Source organism: Neomonachus schauinslandi, chromosome 3 (genome assembly GCF_002201575.2).
Source record: "Neomonachus schauinslandi chromosome 3, ASM220157v2, whole genome shotgun sequence".
Lineage (NCBI taxonomy): Eukaryota > Metazoa > Chordata > Mammalia > Carnivora > Phocidae > Neomonachus > Neomonachus schauinslandi.
In genome coordinates, this window is record NC_058405.1 from 191,934,095 (window position 1) to 191,953,077 (window position 18,983).

At 63.5% G+C, this 18,983-nt stretch overlaps 1 protein-coding gene across 17 annotated transcripts in view; it reads right to left on the reverse strand.

The window, feature by feature from the left end:
- Positions 1 to 1,097: 1,097 nt before the first annotated feature.
- The window catches only part of KIF1A (kinesin family member 1A), a 70,124-nt gene continuing 52,238 nt past the window's right edge, over positions 1,098 to 18,983 (reverse strand). For 6 of the 17 annotated variants that reach the window (XM_044913477.1, XM_044913470.1, XM_044913469.1 and 3 more), the window contains 13 exons: positions 18,411 to 18,516; positions 15,883 to 15,909; positions 8,970 to 9,084; positions 7,880 to 8,013; positions 7,050 to 7,111; positions 6,562 to 6,707; positions 6,076 to 6,276; positions 5,514 to 5,591; positions 4,585 to 4,709; positions 3,504 to 3,656; positions 2,745 to 2,937; positions 1,761 to 1,879; positions 1,390 to 1,432 (listed from right to left, as the gene is read on the reverse strand). In XM_044913477.1, coding sequence (XP_044769412.1) covers positions 1,390 to 1,432; positions 1,761 to 1,879; positions 2,745 to 2,937; positions 3,504 to 3,656; positions 4,585 to 4,709; positions 5,514 to 5,591; positions 6,076 to 6,276; positions 6,562 to 6,707; positions 7,050 to 7,111; positions 7,880 to 8,013; positions 8,970 to 9,084; positions 15,883 to 15,909; positions 18,411 to 18,516 — 1,502 coding nt within the window. Of the gene's footprint in view, positions 1,433 to 1,760; positions 1,880 to 2,744; positions 2,938 to 3,503; positions 3,657 to 4,584; positions 4,710 to 5,513; positions 5,592 to 6,075; positions 6,277 to 6,561; positions 6,708 to 7,049; positions 7,112 to 7,879; positions 8,014 to 8,969; positions 9,085 to 10,292; positions 10,317 to 15,882; positions 15,910 to 18,410; positions 18,517 to 18,983 lie in introns of all 17 variants that reach the window. The other 11 variants (XM_044913471.1, XM_044913475.1, XM_021678994.1 and 8 more) reach the window with 4 other exon arrangements.

Genomic DNA, 18,983 nt, shown 5'->3' on the forward strand with positions numbered 1-18,983 from the left:
TGGAAAGGTGAGGGGTCCGTGAGTGGCGCCCCGCAGGGCCCGGCAAAGGCAGCAGGGAACAGTGTGGACCGGCTGGCCTCGAACTTGGGCCTGGAACCCTCCCCGCCGACTCTGAATGAAACCTGCTCTCAGTGGGCCATGGTGGGGACCGGGGTTTTGTGGTTTGGTTGCTGTTTTTCCTAGGGTTGGAAGAAGGCCATGTGTGCCTCTGGGTGTGGGAACAGGTCACGGAAGACCCCCTGGGCCCCGTGGTCTCTGATGCTTTCTGGCCTGGGTGTGATGCCTGGGGCAGACCCTGGCCCTGTCCGGGCTGGCCCTCGGGCATGGAGTCTGCAGAGAGAACGAAGTGAAACTCGTAACAAGAACAGCACAAGGACAGCCCCCTTGGGAGCAGGACAGGGGGCTGACAGTGGCCCCCGCGCTGGCCGCCCTCACCTGACCCCGGGACTCTCAGAAACTCTTCTCTTGGGGCAAAGGGGGGACGTCACACACTTTCTTCCCAGGAATGACCTTGAGCTCACCCCATTTCTCACAGCAGCTAGAGAAGCTGCACCCCAGACCCCTCACCGCCTGGACCATCTTGAGCCCCAGCCACCAGCACCCTGCTGGCCTAGACACACGATGCCACCTGCAGTCCCTGCCAGGAGAGCCCCACAGCCCAGGTACCCGTCTGCCTGGTCTCCCCCGACTCCCCATGCTCCCAGGGAGAGACACCTCCAGCTAGAAGACCACGCCACCCTCCGTGGCTCAGACTCCAGGCACCAGGTCCCCTGACACTCACACACACACGCCCCGGGATGAGGGCCTGCCCCGTGTGCGGCTGGGGAGAAGCCTCTGCTTGGGCCTGGCCTGGCGTGCCCCCATGGTGCCAACAGGAGGTGCCCAGCCTGTGCAGACACCCCTTCACCGCGGCCTTCCCTACGAGCCTTGGGGGATGTGAGTGGGAGCAAGCGGGGACAGGGTCCATCGGAATCCTACAGGTCTATGTGAAGGCATTAGAAATAAATACTTATAAATAGAACACAGTCTTATAGTTAATTTCTGAGTGGACTGTTTCAATGTCACTAACTAATGTATATTAATTATAAGTCTGTCTATGCTTAAAAAAATATCAGAACGGCGGTGATGCCCCTGCGGCTTGTGCCCTCTGGCCTCTCCAGCACCTCCCAGCCCTTCCCACCCAGGGCACGCTCGGAAAGAACAAAGAACAAACGCGGGCTCTGCTGGGAGCAGGACAGGTCGTGTGGCGCAGGTCCCCGGGCCAGAGGTGGCGTCCCCAAGAGGGACTTGCTGGCTGGCTGGTGGGGCAGGCTGGGCGCGCGTGACATGACGGGTGGTGATGAGGCCTGGGGGTGGGGCCGGCCTGCTGGCTGTCGGGAGGGCTCCGGCTCACACCCGCATCTGGGCAGACCGCCTCCTGGAGAGCTTGGATCTGCGGGAGGGTCGGGAGACAAGCTGCGGTCGGGATGCCGGCCTCCCTGCAGCTGACACCCCTCTGCTTCCCTCACCACCTGGAGAGCGACTCCCGTCCCTGTGGCTCACGGGGGCAGCCCGCCCGCCAGCCAGGGGTCCCAGGTGTCCCACCCACCGGGGCCTGACTGGGTGCCGCGTTTCCACCTACGTCAGGCCGGCCCCTGGCAGACTGTACATACTGGACGTCTCGGGGATTTATACACTTTACCAGCAGCGACACCACAACGAACACTAATGTCCTCAGAACGTGCCCCCGGCCAAGGAGCAGGGGGGCGGGCGGCCCGTACCGTATGGTGCCGGCCAGGAGCGGGTTGAAGGCGTACAGCCAGTCGTGCATGTCCTTGTCGCTGCCGGCCTGCAGCAGGAGGCCCCGGTGCTCCGTGCACACAGCAAACGTGTTGGGCGTCTGCGGGGGCGGGCGGGCGGCCGTGAGAAGCCTCGAGACTTCCCCCGGCCACCCCCGGGGCCCGGCTAGGACCGCTCAGGGGGCAGGATGCGGGAAAGAAGGCCCCCCACTCTCTGCAGCCTGCACGGCCCATTCTGACGCAGGCAGGTGTGGCCCACTCGCAGAAGGCTCTGCAGTCAGGACACCCTGACTCTTTTCACGCCCCCGGGCTACCTCGCTGCTGCTCTGCAGCCCCCAGGATGCGTCTACCCCCCATGGGTGGAGGTTCCTTCCCCGTGACCCTGGCTCAGCAGCTGGGCCTGGCCTCTTCTGCTAAAGTCTGAGCACTCGGTGGGGCAGGTGTGGGTGGCAGGCTGAGTTTGTGCCCCCAAACCCCTACTACAGGGCATCAGAATCAGCTGGCAGGCACTGCAACCTCCAGCAGAAGGAGTCAGGGCTCCTGGCACACACGTCCAGGGCCACTGCGGCTCGGAGGGCAGCAGGGCAAAGCCTGGGGACAGGAAGGCCGGACTCCCAGGCCCACATGGCCAGCCCCATGGGGCTTGCTGGCCCCAGGAGAAGGGGACTGGGTATTGGCCTCTCCTGAATGGGAGTGGGTCAACGCCTGCCCCCGGCCCCCGCAGGACCACAGCCCATCACGGCTGGTTGTCACCAGGACTAGGAGCCCCACGGGTGAGCAGAGAGGGACCCCCAACATGAGAGGCAGAGGGATGCTGCGCGAGACAGAACACGAGGGCCTCGGTCTGGCAGCGCGCCTAAACAGGGCCCGCAGGGGACTAGGCCCAGCTCCCCCTCCCCAAGGCCCGCTGGTGGCTTGTAGGCCTCGGCCAGCCCGGGACCCCCCATCCCGTTTCCAAGGCCGCACCTTGAGCATGGCCTGCTGGTCCTCGCTGTACTCCACCTGGGCGGTAGAGAGGTTGAGCACAAACCTCTCCACGGCATCCTTGTCACTGTTGTACATGTAGGCATAGGGACGTCGCACCACCACAAAGCGCTTGGCCCAGCCCGCCGTGTGCGGCTCCAGGAAGTGCAGGTACCCCTTCTTAGAGACGATGGGGCTGCAGGGCAGGGACAGTTGCTGGCTCGTGTGCTCCTGGCAGTCGGGGGGGTCTCCACGCGGGCCCCCCCCACCACCACCAGGACCCTGGCAGTACCGGCCACCGGGAAGGTCAGAAAGTGGGCCCCCGGGAACAGCCAGGGCCGAGGTGTCATGAGGTACCTGGCGGAACCCCAACCCAGGAGGTCGGACGCCAGAACCGCCACTTCTGGGCCTCAGTTTCCCCAGCTGTATGATGGAGAAACTGAAACAAAGCTGAAGCTGCCCCTGAGCTGGCCCTCTGTGTCACGTGACCATAGCCCGTAGACGGTGCCTTCTTAGGGCTGCCTGGGCAGACTAGTAACGCGCAGACGCACGGAAACCGTGGTTCTGCAGAGGCGCCTGCTGGGTCCCCCGCCCCGGGCCTGGCCCCGGCCCACCCTCCTCCCTGTGCCGTCCGCTCTTTCTTTGCCCCTGCCCTCGGTCGGGGGTGGCCAGCCTGTCTCCCTTGTATGGAGCTGTGGGGACAGAGCAGGCTGGGTGGTGCTTTAGAAGCGCCCCTGTTTGGGGCAGGGCCCCCCCACACACCTGACCCGGATCTCCTGGATGTCAGGAACCAGCAGGCGCTGGGGCTCCTTGTCCGCCTCCGTTGCCCGAGCCGGGGAGGGAAGCTTCTTCGGATCTGTCTCTGGCACTGGTTCGGGCTCTGGACTGGCCGGCCGGGAGCAGGGCTGAGGGGTCCTGGGAAAGCAAAGCCGAGCCTTTGCATTCCTGCAAGGAGACGCCTCGCTGGGCTGGGGCGCCATCCCGGCGGGGGCTTCCTCCCACCACCAGCATCACCCCCTCGGGGCCGCCGCGAGCACCTCTCAGGGTCCACCCAGCCGCACCCACAGCTGGAGTTGGGGGGTCTGGGCCACCTGATTCCAGGGCTGCGCCAGGGTGCCAGGGAGGGTCCCGCGCCAGAGGCAGGGCCAGCTGCGCGAGATCCACGGCCCCTCTCCTGCGGGACCTTCTGCTCCCCACCCTCGTGAAAGTGGCCCCTCTCTCCAGATCCCCAGCAGAGCTGAGTCTATTGCCACGTCCTCAGGGGCCATCCACACAGGGGCCTGCTGGGCCCAAAGGGCCTGACCGATGGCCAGTGAGGCCTGTCTCTGGGGAGGCCCAGAGGGCTTGATGCCTTTCTTGTTTTAGGAACAAAACGTGGACACCTTGAGGAATTTAAAATGTAAGGGCTCAGCGGTGCTAGTAAAGCTGGGGGACTGGGCAGATGGCAGGCCGTCCTGTCAAGGCCGTGGGCCATGGGTCTCTGGGCTCTGCTTTGTCACCTTTTATCCTACTGAGTATTGTATGAGCACTTCCCCCTAAAAAGGGTTTTTTGTTCTGTGCCATTTGACCCATTCCTGGCTTTAGTCCCCACAACACTTTAAATCAACGTTTCAGCAGAAAACGTCCTTGGAAGAGTAAGACAACTGGAGACTGGATGGGGGCCATGCCAGCCAAGGCAGGGTGCGGGGCAGACCCCCTCCACCTGGCCCTGCCCTAGACGTGTGCGGCCGTCCCTGCTCGCTTGTGCCCGCCCTGTCCCCACACTCTGCACTTGAGCTGCAGCCACCATTAGTCATCGGTTCCTGGCACTGGGAACTTCTCCAGGGGCCTGGAGCTTGCTCACCTCAGCTCAGCGGCTCCGTACCGCCCTTCGACCAGAGAGGGGCAGGTGGAGGAGGGGGTGAGCGTGGCCGTCCCCAGAGGGGACATGGACGGGTCCCGAAGTAGGGTGACAGACATCTCAGAGAGCTGTGAAGGAGAGTGAGCCTTTTGTAGGTCATACCCCAGCAGGGGCTAATTCCTCTACCTCGGCTCACATTTTACCTCCATTAGGGCACCCCCCATCCCAACTGCAGGCCAGACCCTCTTCCCAGCCTCCCCCGAACCTCTCCCAGCCCCACACACCCCTGGCCTGCTCTTCCCTGCGCTGCGGGCTCTGTCTTGCCTCAGGAGGGATTTGTGACCGCTGGGCTCCAAAGAGCGAGCAAGGACCACAGTGGGGTCAGGGAAGGCTCTGCCAAGGTGCAGGCTCTGAGCCCCGACTATATCCTGGGCAGCCCAGGAGCTGTGGTGAGAGGCCCTTCCAGGCAGAGAGGGAGGCTAGTGCAAAGGAGGAAGGCGGGACGCGGTAGGCCGTGGGCCAAAGATGAAGACCGGTGATGGGCCAGAGGCTGCAAGGAGGCTGTGCACGGCAAGCCCTGCGCCAGGGTCGGTGGGGGAGGCACAGGAATGGCCCCCCGGTAGAGGAAGGACAGCTCCGGGGATGCAGCATGAGCAGCCCAGGACAGAGGCAGCGGAGTGAGGGCCAGGTGGAGGAAGCAGGGAGGGGACTGGGTGGGCCTGGCCGCGACTGGCCCCGACTGGCCCCGACTGGCCCCGAAGGCCCCAACACTCCAAGGACCCCACACACAGACCCGGCTCCTGGCCTTGGCTATGCGGTGTTCCTTTAGGCTGTGACGGTATGTTTCTAAGAAAACCCTGATTTCCTTCCCTGAATAGGGGTGCAAAGTTTTCTTGGTGACAAGAGCCCCGCAGGGGCCCCTCGCTGCCCACCTTGCTCTCACTGGCGCTGATGCAGACGTGATTGTGGGTGTACTCTCTGTTGAACGTGTGCGTGAGGAGGCGTAAGCACTGCAACGAGAGCAAACGTCCGGTCAGGAAGTGCCTAGGACCTGGCTTGGCCACAGGCACGGCCCCTGGGTGTGGAGGACTGGCTGAGGGCCCGGGCTCAGCAGCTCAAGGTAGGCAGCAGCTCCATCCTCCAAGGTGATGGGTGAGCCAGGGAAACCTCTGGGAGCAGGCCCCGGGCCCAGGGCAAAGATGGGGGGCAGCATTGCCCAGTCTAAGAGATCTTCCCAGTGGCCCGTTGAGCCACAGAAAGAGCCAGCTCTGGATAGAGGGGGTGAGCTCCCCATCAGCACAGGTATTCAAGGAAGCAGATCACTGCTTGGGGGAGGAAGCTGTAAAAGGCTGCCAAATCCGATTGTGGGTGGAGTGAGGGGCAGGCAAGGGGCCTCTATGGACCCCTCATTCCCTCCCTCCTGCTCTGATAGGACAAGGCTGGACCACCAGAGCCCTGGAGGGGCCGGGGTCAGTGCAGTGCTGCCTGAGCTACCTTGACGGCTAGCTCCCGCTGTCTCTCGCTGGGAGCCTCCGGAGGGGACGGCCGGCCCTCGGCTGAGAGCGGGGAGCAGGGGCTGGACGAGCCGTGGGACGCGGAGTCCTCGCTGGAGGCGGGGGACGGCGCCTCGGGGCCGGGCCGCTGGCTGGTCTCCAGCTTCTCTCGCAGAAGGAGGTAGTGTCTGGTCTTCTCCACCTGCACGAGGGACAGGACGCACTCGGCCGCTGCGCCCCAGGGCGCCAGGACCCGGGAGAGACCACCCACCACTCCCCTGGCCGCGCTGCGGAGGCGACTGGGCCTGGAGCCCCCCCGGCCGCCCGCCGAGGTGGAGCGGGGTGCCCTCCATCCTGCGTCTGCGGCCCCAGCGCCCGTGCACTGAGCGGACGGACACTCCCGCTCCTGCCGCAGCTTCCTCCCAGCACCCTGCTTCCCAGCGCACCTGCCGCCTGGGCCATCCGTGCCCGCTGCACGCAAGCTCACCTCCTGCAGCAGACTCAGCTTCTCCAGCTCCCACTGGTGGTCCAGGATGAGGCTGTCGCTCCGGGGCCTCCAGCCCGCCAGGTTCTCCTCGCCGCGGACGTAGGCCACAGATGTATCGAGCACTCGCCTTCGCCGCCGCTGCATCCCTAGAAAAGGGACCCTGGGCTGGCCACATCCCTGCCCTGGCACCAGGCCCTGGGCTCAGGGTGGGGACTTTTCCACGGAGGGAGGCTGGTCCCCCCGGGGAGCGCCTCGCCCACAGGAAGTCATCCAGCACGGTGGATGAGGCCACCCCCAGCGTTGCCTCTCCCCTCACTGTCCTCTGGCCTCTCAGGACAACCTCTCAGGTCCACACGTGAGCACGTGGGTCTCGAGAGGGAGGGCCCCCCAAAACAGCAGCTTAGCTGAGCCGACCTGAGTGACCCCAGGGAAACCTGGCTCCCTGATAAAGTGCCGCCCCCAGCAGAGAGAGCAGGGCAGAGGCCTACCTGGGCTGCCGGCATCGGCGACGTGGCACAGACTGAGCTCATAGATGCCCGTCACGCGGTTGCTGCAGGAAGCAGAGGGGGGACGTGGGGACACCAGGCACAGCAAGGGCCTGTCAAAGGCACGTTGGGCACGGTCCCACTGCACACCAATGCCGGTGGCCTGGCGTGGGGGGCCCTGAGCTGCAGCCCTGACCCCTCCGGGCCCCCTTCGGCTGAGCGCACACAGCCAACCTTGTCATGGAGGTGGGCCCAGCCGGCAGGCAGTCGCCCATGCTCACCACGTGACCCCAGATGCCTGGGTCATAGCCAGCCAGGCCGCTACGTCCTGAACCCCACACTCCGTCTTCCTGTCTGTGCCCCGAGTGTCCTGCACACTGGGGTCCACGAGACCGTGTGGGGAGCCTCACTGAAGGTGAGCGTAGGTGGCTTAGCCCCGGGCCTGACATTCTACTCCCTTGGGTGCTACCAGCCTCCAAGAGGCAAGAGGCTCTGTCCAGAGCGTGCTTTTCCCATCCCAGGCCCCCGGTCCTGCTGGCATGATCCCTGAGGTCCCTGGGGAGGAGGTCTCTCAGCCATGGGGACGGAGTGGGGCCCCAGGACCACCGACAGGAGGGCGCCAGGGCAGGGGACTGATTGGGAGAGTGGCCAGTCTGCCTTCTCATCTGGGCTGGCCTGCGGCAGGCCCGTCACTCGAGCCTCTGCTGGGCACTCCCCGCCACTCCCCATGCAGAGTCCAGACAGCAGCACCCCCCCACCCCCCGCCGTGGGCAGGCTCACCTCTCCCAGTCATTCCCTGTGCAGCCCCCCACCGCCCCCACCCACAGGCTCACCTCTCCGAGGCCCGCAGGCTCCCACTGCCAAACAGGTTGCGGATGGAGCGTGAAGCAGGTAGCTTGGCATCCCGAGAGTAAAAGACCATGCAGAAGTCCTTGGTGATGATGGCTGGCTGGGTGCAGTTCTCCATCTGCCATGGGGGGCAGGGGCGGGGCTCAGGCACATGAGCACCCCCACAGGACCCGGGCCCTAGACCCCCTTCTAACCACCGATCGGCAGCCTCAGACCTTCCTGGGCCCCTGGCATGGCCCCAGACCCAGGTGGGAGATCTCGGCTCCCCCCAGTTGACTCCTGGGGGAGAGTCAGGGCCCCACCTCCCGGTTGCAGAGGGCCGGGTGTTGGTGCCTGGGACCCCGAGGATCCCAGACACGGGCCCCAGCTGCCTCTCCATGGGATCAGGCGACACCCTCCCGGAAACGTCAGTGAGGATGGAAGCAGTTCCTGGCTCCGCACCCGCATTCTCCTCTCCATGACTTCCCAGGGCGCTGACGGGCTGTGTCTTACACAGCTGGCTCTTTTGTTTTCCCGAAGCTCAACAGCACCCCGACAAAGCCTGTGTGTGCCGGGGCCTTACTGGGGCAGAGCCCTGGCAGCATCTCCCCAACAAACCACCATCCCAAGAGGCAGTCAAGTGGGTCCCCATATCACAGCTGGAGTTTTAGGCTCGGAGAGGAGGTGGGTGCCTTTGCCGTCCCTGTGCCCCCAGCTGCCTACCCCGAACCTTCTAATGCCTCGATATTGCACCCAGCTAGCAATGCCCGTGCTCCCAGCCTCCCCCAGAGCTTCGAAGGGAAGGTACAGCCCAAGACCCCAGGTTGGGGTCAGCAGGCTTCTGTTTTCAGCCCGTCTGAAGCCTGGGTGCAGCCATCCCGCAGCCCAAGGGCAAAACCGCACCCTGAAGTTAGTGGGATGGGAGGTGGGTGCTGTGAGCAGCGCCCTGGAAAGTACGGGGATTGAACAAGGACTTGACAAGTCCTCTGAGAAGACAGTAGGGTCATCTGGGGCTATCCGGGGCCACCGAGCACCCTCACTGCCCCATGGCAAGCAGCTCAGGCTTGGGGGATGGTGGCTTTGGGGGTTTCTCACCTCGATGTAAGCTGAGAGAGTCATGTAGATCTTCTCTCGGTACGGGGTGACCCGGTTGAGCAGGAGAGAGTTGTGCATGGAGCTGTCCCACGCAGCCTCGAACTGGTAGAAGGTCCTGGAAGGAAGCGGAGACAAGGTAAAACATGACAGCACGCGGGCCGCGCTCGTAGACTGGGGACATGCAGACGGACAGACACGGACAGAGACGTGTGGGCCACCGCGGGGAGAGCTGCCTGGGCGGTGTGGAGAACAGGCTCCTCCTTACTCGGGCTGGGGGGGACGGGCTCCCCTGTGCATGGATGGGTGGGGCAGCCCACAGCGCTGGCGCTGAGGCAGGAGTGGGAGAGGGAGCAGAGGAGGGAGGGAGGGAGACTAGCGGGCTGGGACATGGCAACAAAGGGGAAGAGAGAGAGGGAGGAGAGGGGAGGTGGAGGCAGACCGAGAGGTGAGAGAAGGGGAGAGGGCAGAACGGGGACCGCCACCTCCTGCCCTGTCTGAGTAAGGAGGGGCCAACCTGCCCGGGTTTGCCAAAACCCTCTGTGGCCCATCTCCTCCCCTTGGGGGAGGATGCTTGGAGTGGAAGCCGGGGCGGCCCATGGCAGACAGCATCGCCCCCCGCCCCCCACCCCCCACCCCCCGCAGCCAGGCTCCTCTCCATTCAGCTCCAAGCAGACGTCCCCTGTCCCCATCTCTAACCCGGGAAGAAAGTGAGCAGAGCAGAAGCCCATGGCCCAGAATCCCTTCTGAGGGCAGTTTAAGCCGTCCCTAGGAAGCCAGGATGTTAGTCCGCAGTGGCCTCCGTGGCGGCGCAGGCTTTCCTTGTCAACCACCCGACTCTTGCTTAGGCTGGGTGCACCTCTGAGGATCTTATGGGAGGTGGGGAATTTGCCTCAATCCACAGTGTGGCCACCGCGCCAGCCCCGGGCAGCACCACTCAGCACCCAGCTGCGCCCCGTTTCCGTCCAAGCATCCTCGAAGACACGGCTGAGACACAGGTCAGCACCGACGGCCGACAGCTGCACGACCCCGGCGTGGCCAGGCCCCTCCCGAGAGTGTGGGGGGCCGCCAGGAGGGACGAGGCCACGCTGGGGCGCAGCCCGCGCGGCGGCCTCCCAGCTCTCCAGGGCACACTCGGGGGACACAGGGTGAAGCAGCGGGACGGGGCAGGGCTGCTGTCACATACACGTCACCAAGGACAACGATCCAGAGGAAGGGCTGTGAGGACAGCGGGGTGACCAGACCGGCAGAGAGCGCAGCAGAAAGGAAATTGAAAAGCAGAAGAGGACAGACCAAGCGAGTGCGGAAGAGAAAAGTGAGCTGTACCTAGTGTCATTTCCGAATGAAACGCTAAAGGTGGAGGCAGCCAGGACACACACGTACACACAGAAGAGATGGACATGTCAGAACGAGCACCGTCACGCGGCCGGGTACAAGCTAACCGACAGTGAGCTGGGTGTGCACCACGTCCGCCGGCTACCCGGGTGGCTCGTGGGGCGGTGGCTGGGGCCCTCTCTGACCCCCGGCCCCCACGTCTGCAGCCAGAGCTTTGGGTCCATGCCCAGAGGACCAGGCGGGTACCCAGGGGATCATTACCGACCCCTAGAGGGACGCCCTCCGTCCCAGGGGCCCCCACGCGCCCCGGGCCCCGTGGGCCAGGCTTGTGGGCAGAGCCAGAGTCCACCGTAGCCCGGGCCGGACACGTGCGGCTGCACAGCCTCGTGACCTCAGCTGTCACCAGACACCTCTGTACCCTCCTTCCCGGACAAGCCGCTGGCGGTCACTGCCCTGCCTCATGGAGATGTCTTGCTGGTTGCAGGAGCTAGTGCTGAGGGCCGGGCAGGTGGCACTAGTCTTACTAACTCTTGTTACTAGTCCTCGCCTCGAAGAGGCCCTGACCACACACTGGGGAAATCTAGCCTGAGGGTCTCCTACCCTGGTCGGCCAGCCAGCCCCAAACCCTCCAGCCTGGCCCAGAGGCTCAGCTCGCTGCCTTCCCCTCTGTCCACCTGCCTCACATGTCGCTGAAGGATGCTACTGTCTTCCGGCCCACCGCCAGCGCCCTGGGGTCCAGCAGGGCTCTCCTGCACCAATGCGCGCTCTGTGTGTGGCCTCCAGGACGAACTGGCCCTCCCAGGGCAGGCTGCTACTCAGACACCAAGGGCTGGGTCCCCATCTCGCCTGGAGCCTTCACCCTTGCCTGGGACACACCAAAGGAGCCAGCCCAGTGAGGCCAGCCAAAACCCCAGGGGCCTTGCCCCAGGGCCAGATGGACTCTGCCAGAACTGGCCGGGGCCGTAAGGAGAAATGAGCCCACCTCCACGCGAGGCTCACTCACCGAGGCCCCTCGGAGATGCTCTTGGCCAAGAGGCCCTCAGTCGAGTTAAGATGTGGGTTTTGGGGCGCCTGGGTGGCTCAGTCGGTTAAGCGACTGCCTTCAGCTCAGGTCATGATCCTGGAGTCCCTGGATCGGGAGTCCCGCATCGGGCTCCCTGCTCGGCAGGGAGTCTGCTTCTCACTCTGACCCTCCTCCCTCTCATGCTCTCTGTCTCTCATTCTCTCTCTCTCTGTCTCTGTCTCTCTCTGTCTCTCTCTCTCTCTCTCGCAAATAAATAAATAAATAAATCTTTAAAAAAAAAATGTGGGTTTTGCTCTGAGGCTCCAGTGACCCCAAATCTCTCTGAAAACTTGAACCTGTGGGTCTCACATGTGAGGTGGGGTAGGGTGGTGGGTGGGGGCCCCTTGGGCCCATGTCCACAGCCTAGGATGGCGCCTTCCACTGTGCCGTTCCCCAGGTGCCAAGATGGCCAGGGTCTGACCTGGCACAGCCATGATGCTGCCCACAGCTTGTTTCCAAACCACTGGTCAGCCCTGAACCCCAGGCAGCCTCTTGCGGAACAGCCCTTGGCCTACAGCCAGCCATGCCTCCACATGGTCAAGGGTGCCAGATCCTGGAACCCCAGGCTGGAAGGGTCCTCAACAACACTCCTGAGCCCCTGAAGCCTCTGCAGAGGGAGGGTTCACCGGATGCCAGCAGGTACGCCTGGGATGGGGAGGGGTGGCGGAGTGGCAGCTCACCTGCACGAGACCTACACAGCCACGGAGGGTGCTGAGCCCACGGGACATAGCCCGGGACCACTGATCGCTGCCCCCTGGTCACCCAGAGAGCCAGAGAGGGAGCCAGGGGTACCACACCAGGACCCCCACTCGTGAGCAGGCACAGGACTCTTGGGATCTCTCTGGGCATCAGGTCACCCCAGGAAGGGAGCACCCTCACTCTAACCCCACTGGACACCCAGCCAGTCCCTCAGATACAACTCTAAGGGGAAACATGCAGGCCAGACGTGGGGTCCCTGGACCCGAAGCGGCAGCACCACTTGGGAACACTGCGAATTCTCAGACCCCACCCCAGACCCACTGAGGCAGAAATACTAGGGTGGGACCACCTTGTGAGCAGAGCACCTGAGCTCACGCTGGTGCTTCACCACAGTCCTGGCCCACCCCACCATCCTGCAGACTTTTCAGATCCAGACCCCCGTCAGGCCGGGACCCGAGTGTCCCTCTTCCAGGGAGGCCCTACCACAGCTCGCAGTCCTTAGCCCTTCTCTGGGACTCCCTGCAGCTGGTAGGGCATGCCTTTCCCTGTGGCAGAGCCCTAGGGGTTCCTGCAGGCCACCCCTTCTGGAAGAAAAATGCCCTCCTGCACAATTCCCTCTGCAGAGGACTACGGGGCTCAGGAGGGAGGCACCTCTCCCCCGAGCCACCTCCAGGAGCTGTCAGCCAACGTCTTGCCTCTGACCAGCTGGGGCGGGTGGGGAGGCCTGTGCTGACTCCCCCCAGCCACAGGGCGTGGGCCGCAGGAGCCCAGAAACAGGACCACCCCCAACTCAGCTCTGGGACATAGAACTTGATCCTCAAACAAGTGAGGACCCACGTGGGGAAAACTGAAAACGCTTTAAAAAGTTTTGTTGACAAAGAAAATGTCATAGGCTGTAAAATGATTTTTCCATGTCGATTCTTGCTCAGAAATCTTCAGTGGCCACCCCAGCCACAAAAGTGGCGGGCATTTCGTGTCCCCTCGGATTATGACACGGGAGCCCCCGTGTTTGCCCGGCCTGATCTAACGGGCTGTGCGCCTGCACGTGTCCCCACAGAGCTCAGGTGGGGTCGGTCCTCGTCTCAGCCCGCTGCCAGGTAGGGGCAGAGGGTCGCCCCCCCGATGCGCGGCGCCCAGCCGTTCCGCACTGGACCTGACACGCCGGCCGCACACGGCCTTCAGTGCGCTTCAGACAGCTGTGTGGTGACTTGTACCCGGCGCTTGTGACGAGAGTCACACAGCCACGGCGGGTTAGCGGGCGGGCAAGGCGGGCATCCTGGGGCAAACGGGTGTGTTGAGAATCGAAAATTAAACCCTGTGCTCAGCATGATCCCACAGCTAAGAGCAGGGGAATGGGATTCCGCGGTGCCTGTTGCGGACCCGTGCGTGGCTTAGCAGCGTCACCCATCGTGCCGCTCTAGAGTCCTCAGACCAGAGGGAACGGAGAAATGATAAGAGGATTCAGGGGCTGAGGAGGTGAGGAGGTGAGGAGGTGAGGGAAGGAGGGGGTGAGGGAATGAGGGATAAAGGGGCGAGGGGTGAAGGGATGAGGGATAAAGAGGAGGGGTCAGGAGGCGAGGGAGTGAAGGGTGAGGGTGAGTGGCCAGGAGTGAGGAGGCGAGGGGATGAGGTAAGTGGCTAGCGGTGAGGGTAAGGACTGACAGGTGAGGGGTGAGGGGTGAGGGGTGAACGACCACAGGACCCGCGTTTATACAGCTGTGTGCAGCCGCCCAGCTGAGAGCCTTTCATTATCTCATTTCTGTCACAGCAGCTTCAAGCAGGCGCTAAATTATTTCCTTTCTGAGGGGGGAGGAAACGAGGTTCCAGAAGCTTCTGCCACCTGTCCACACTCACACAGCTAGCCAAGGGCACTGCCAGCCAGGGCACGGCCAGGCTGCCCCAGGTCCCTGCCCCACTCCGCACATCTGGGACAAGACGCTCCCTGCGCCACACCCCACCGTCCGCTAGTTCTCGGGACCGCCCCCACCGTGGCTCCCTGCCCCACAGGGCTGGGCCCCGTGAAGGAGGCTTGGGGCTCTGACCCCCATTTCCTCTCAGTGCCCTGGGCCTCCTCTTTCAGGCCAAGCCCGCTGGGGCCAATGAGCCCTCATCTGGAACTGGGGGTCTGGGCTCCCTGCTCAGGTGCAGGGGTGAGGGCCTCATGAAGTTGGGGTGCTGAAAAGGAAAACTGGTGCCCATTCCTTCCCTGGTGCCTCTTCCTGGCCACGCGGAATCGTCCCTACTTTACCCAGGAGCTTCCTGGAGGCATGTGTTGCGGGTGAGGCGGGGGCCTGAGGACCATTGAGCACCCCTCTATCCTACTGAGCTGGCTGTGGAAATGCAAACTCGAGCAAAACATCCACACACCCCCAAGCAATGACACTGGGGTCTGGAGGCTTACACTCATCAAGGAAACAACGCTTGTCGTGGGTCCTGTCCAGCGGATGCATCCGAGCAAGGGGCTCCCGGCCCAGAGCCTTCTGAGAGCAGGACGACGGCCCCAGCCAGCCCAGCTCCCTGCCAGGCCTCCTCCAGCAAGCCAGCCCCACTGTCCAGAGTGGCAGGTCCCTGCTCTGGGCCTCTACGGCTGTGCCCCCTGTTTGGGAGCAGCCACCTCCACCCATGTTCCCTTGACAGGGACCCCAGGGACGGGGAGCAGTAGCCTCTGGAAACACGAGCCTGGCACATAGGTGCATACACGTGCTTGCCTTCGGGGTCACACCAGCAGGAGCCACAGCCTGCTGCCACCCCCTGGGGCCCAGGGCCCATTAACAGTGGCTCAGACAACCCTGTCGTGCCCCCTACCCCACCCCGGGGCTCCTTCCACAGAAGGAGCGGGCCCCACCCCTGCCCCACTCCAGGCAGCTTAAAGGCTCAAACATCTGCTGGAAACCTTCTGAACGCTCACTTCATCTTTCCAAACAGCTGTCCTAGAGGACCAATGCCATGGAGCTCTGACCACAATCCACCTGACCCAGAAGGAGATGACCCTGACCCTCTGCTCAGAACAGAGTCTCACCGACGGTCTTCATTAGGCACTTTGAGGCTGTCCACACCCGGGGCCTCACTGACCCTTGCATCCAGCAGACATGGGCAGGGTCCCCACTCAAGTCGGGGAAGCAGTCCCCTGCCCAGGAGCCCCTGCCTCCGGGGGGTTGGACCTGGGACTACCCCAGTGAGTCCAGAGACCTACTGGGCCCTTCACAGCTTTACTGCCCACCTACTTCCATAAAGGGTGTGTGGTGGCCAAGGCCAAGAGCATAGCTGGAGCCCCCATCCCGGCCAGGCGAGGGGCTGACACTCAGGGTTGGAAAGTGCAGAGCGTGGAGGTTCCCTGGCATGGCTGGTTCTGGTCTGCCCTCCCGTCCTGGGCCCACCACAGCCCCTCCCTCCCTCTTTTCTCTTTCACCTTACAGGGAGTGGGGCTGGTGCAGCCAAAGGCAACCTGGCCGGCCAGCCTGCATACAGGGGCACCTGCTCCCGCTCGGGCGGGGACGGGGTCAGCGCGGGGCAGGCAAGGCTCGGGGCAGGAGCAGGAGGCCAGCCAGTGTCTCCGGAGGGGCAGGAAACTATCAGAGCAGCCAAAATCAAGAGTACGGGCAGAAGGGGCTCAGCCAAGAGGGAAGGGTGGGGATGGGAGAGGAAGCAACAAAAAAAATAAAAAAAGTATTCCAAGGAAATAAAACTAAAGAAGATGGAGAAACAGGAGGGAAGGGGGAGCGAGTGTAGAAGAAATCCAAAAAGCTGAAATTAAATGTCAGGGATGTGGGACTGGGGAAGGAGAGAGGCTGAAATAAAACCAAGGGGCACAAATGATACCTAGGCATGTCCGAATCAAGAAACTGCCTGCAAAACACAAACAATTACAGGTTAGTGAGGGCGGCGGGGCAGGGGGGCGGGGCGGCGGGCGGCAGGGCAGCGGGGGCAGCAGGGCGGCGGCAGCGAGGGGAGGGGCAGCGTGGAGAGAAGCTGTCCGTGGCGACAGGCCCACTCTAAGCTGGGGAGGCTGCAAAGCACGGGGCCTTGGAGCAGGAGGAGGTGAGGCGTGGCAAAGCGTGTGGACAGCTCGCACCCCTCAGCCCAAGCCAGGCCTGGGGTCTCTGAGCCTCAGCGTCTCTGGGGGGGAGAAGGGCCCACCCAAGCGGCCCATTACAGGGCTCCCAGGACATCAGCCAGGGTCCGGGAAGAGGAAGGTCCTGGGGAGGGGGAGCCTGCTGGCTTGGCCTGCCAAGCCTCAGAATGGCTCCTGCCGGGGACCACCAGGTGGGGAGGGTCCCCAAGATTTTCCTGGGGCAAGGCTGGGGGTGTCGGAGCTGTCCTGGGGCTGTACCACCATGGGCGGGAGCCAAGCCTGAGGCCAAAGCAGCTATGGGGAAGGTCTATGGTCCCGCCCCACGGACCGGCCTTCCTCTACCCTTGGCCCAGGGCAGCCTTGACTTCAGACACAGGGCCGAGTGACCCCAGAGCTGCCCTGAGGCCAGCCTCACTTCCCACAGTCCCCAGGAGGAAGAACCAAAGCCCCGTCAGTGATGGGGCCCCAGGCCTCTCGGAACAAGGGTGGACCTGCTTAGCCAAAGCCTTGCTGACCCGGGTTCCAGCCAGGAGCCAGAGCCTCCTAAGCTACCCGGGACTCAGCCCAGAGCCGAGGCCCCCATGGGTCTCCCCAGCAGCTGGGCTGGGGGGACAAAGGGAAGACTCAAGAGACACGGTCCTCCGTGTAGGGAGACCACACGGGGCAGGAGGTTCGGAAGGAAAATACCCACCCCCACTCCCTTTCTGCCCCAAGAATCTAGCAGTTGCCAGGGCAAAGGAAGGGTCTGAGGCAGGGGGAATGCTGAGCTCACTCAGCAGGCAGATCCCTTCCAGGGCCACCCTCCGCTCTGGGGTCCCAGGCCCCACATCCCTGCAGGCAGCTCCCGTGTGGGTGGGCGCCAGGCCTCCTCTGGTGCATTCTTGTGGTCAGAGGAGCCCCTCAGCTGGCTCACCCCGCGGTGCCCCCCAGCTTCCCATTCTGCCAGGTGGAACCCCAGCCTGCTCATCATAGTGACACCTCCACGTGAGACACCTCCCGGCATGCTGCAACCCAACTCCTCCCTCCCCGGGACACAGGAGTGCAGGGGACGTTCTGGACGGTTTCTGGGCAGGGCTGGAACCAGAGTCACAGCTGCCCCTCGCGGGGTCTCTGACTGCTGGCCCCCAGCTGCCCACACGGGGGGATGCTTCCCTTAGAGCCTACTCCGCAGGGTGTCCATGACAAAGCCAGGCTCCGCCGGGGCCCAGGAGTCAGAAGGACAGGACCTGACACCCCAGGACCCTTTACCCTTATGGGTCTTAGCTTTCCTTGCAAATGCGGGGTCCCCCGGTCCCCTCCAAGCACACCCAGCCCTCAAAGATGTTTTTTCCTGCACACACCGCCACAGGACCCCGTGAAGACAGCCAGAGCGTGAGCTCCAAGGGTCAGCTCTCAGCGTCTGCCTCCAGACGCCTGCCCTTGGGAGAGCCGTCCAGGACCCTGGAACACTCTCATCATTTCCTCAAGCCCCTGGAGAGCAGCATCTCAGAACAGCCAAGCCCACGTCCCCACCAAGAGGGCAGCTCTCGGCAGTTACGAGCTGCCCACCCCCCCGTCGGTCCCCAGATGCCACCCCTCACACCCCGCCCCCACCCCCGGCAAACCCCAGCAAGGCTGGTTTGTCAGGGGCAGCGAGGGCATCCCCGGGGGCTTGCACACCCTGCCCACTGCCCAGGTGCGGTGGAGCTGGACTGCCCTGGCTGCCAGGTTTTGGCCATTAACAGCAAGCTGGAAAAGGAGCAGCCCCGTAACAAGGAGCACATGCCAAGGAGTGCCTAGAGGGCATGCCTCCACCCTGCAGGCTGAGCCGCTGACCCGTGTGCCCTGGAACCTCCTCCAGGACCCCCAGCCCGAGGCCCAGACCACCCACAGCAGTGTGGCTGGGGACATTCGGGCCTGCTTGTGTGCCCACAACCCCTGCTGTCCCCCCCCCGAAACTCCTGAGGACAGAACCCAGCTCATCCATCCTCAACTCCCACTGCCCCTCCGCCAGGTGACCAAATGAACAGGCTGGATGAATGTGTGAGCCAGTGATGGGACAACGTGCAGACAAACACACCAAGGGGCCTGGAGGCCACGAGGCTCCCTTCCTGGCACCTGTCCTGGAGGTGTCAGAAAGGAAGGCCTGAAAGTTTTGAGGCTGGACACATCCTAGACCTTACAAAGCCAGGTGGGCTACGGGCATGGCGGGCTGAGGACACAGCCCAGGTCCTGGCCTGGACCCTGTCTTCAGGGAGCTGGGAACAGAACCCACTGCCACCCGGAGGGGACTCACCGGTCGTCCTGGGCCGGGTGGATGTAATCGGAGGACAGGATGTTGAGAGACAAGATGTTGGGGTCGATCAGGGACTCATCAGTTTCTGGTGTGTTTCGGATCCGACCTACGGGAAAGACCACAGTGCAGTCACCTCCCAGGAGGACAGGTGGGGGTGCTGGGTCTCTGCCTGGGCTGGAGCTCCAAAACGGGGAGGCCACATCAGGGAACCGACTCCCCCGTGCCCACAGAGCACCAAACAGGGAGGCCGTGGCAGCGTCTCTGCCAGCCCGGGCGTCGACTCAGCGGACCACCCTGGCATCGTTCCTCCTGCGATCTCAGTTCCTCGTTTCTCAGCCATAAATGACTCTCTCTCAATGTCCATCTCTCTCGCACCCAAGTGGTAGGTTCTAACCACCCAGCCTAGAACGCACAGGCCCTTGTTGGGAAAGGAAACCTTAGCAAGATAAGGAGAAATGTTCCCTCTTCTCTTTATACTAGAAGGAAGGGGGAAGGAAGAAGGAGGAAGGAAGAAGGAGGAAGGAGAGAGGGAGGGAGGGAGGGAGGAAGGAAGGAGGGAGGGAGGGAGGAAGG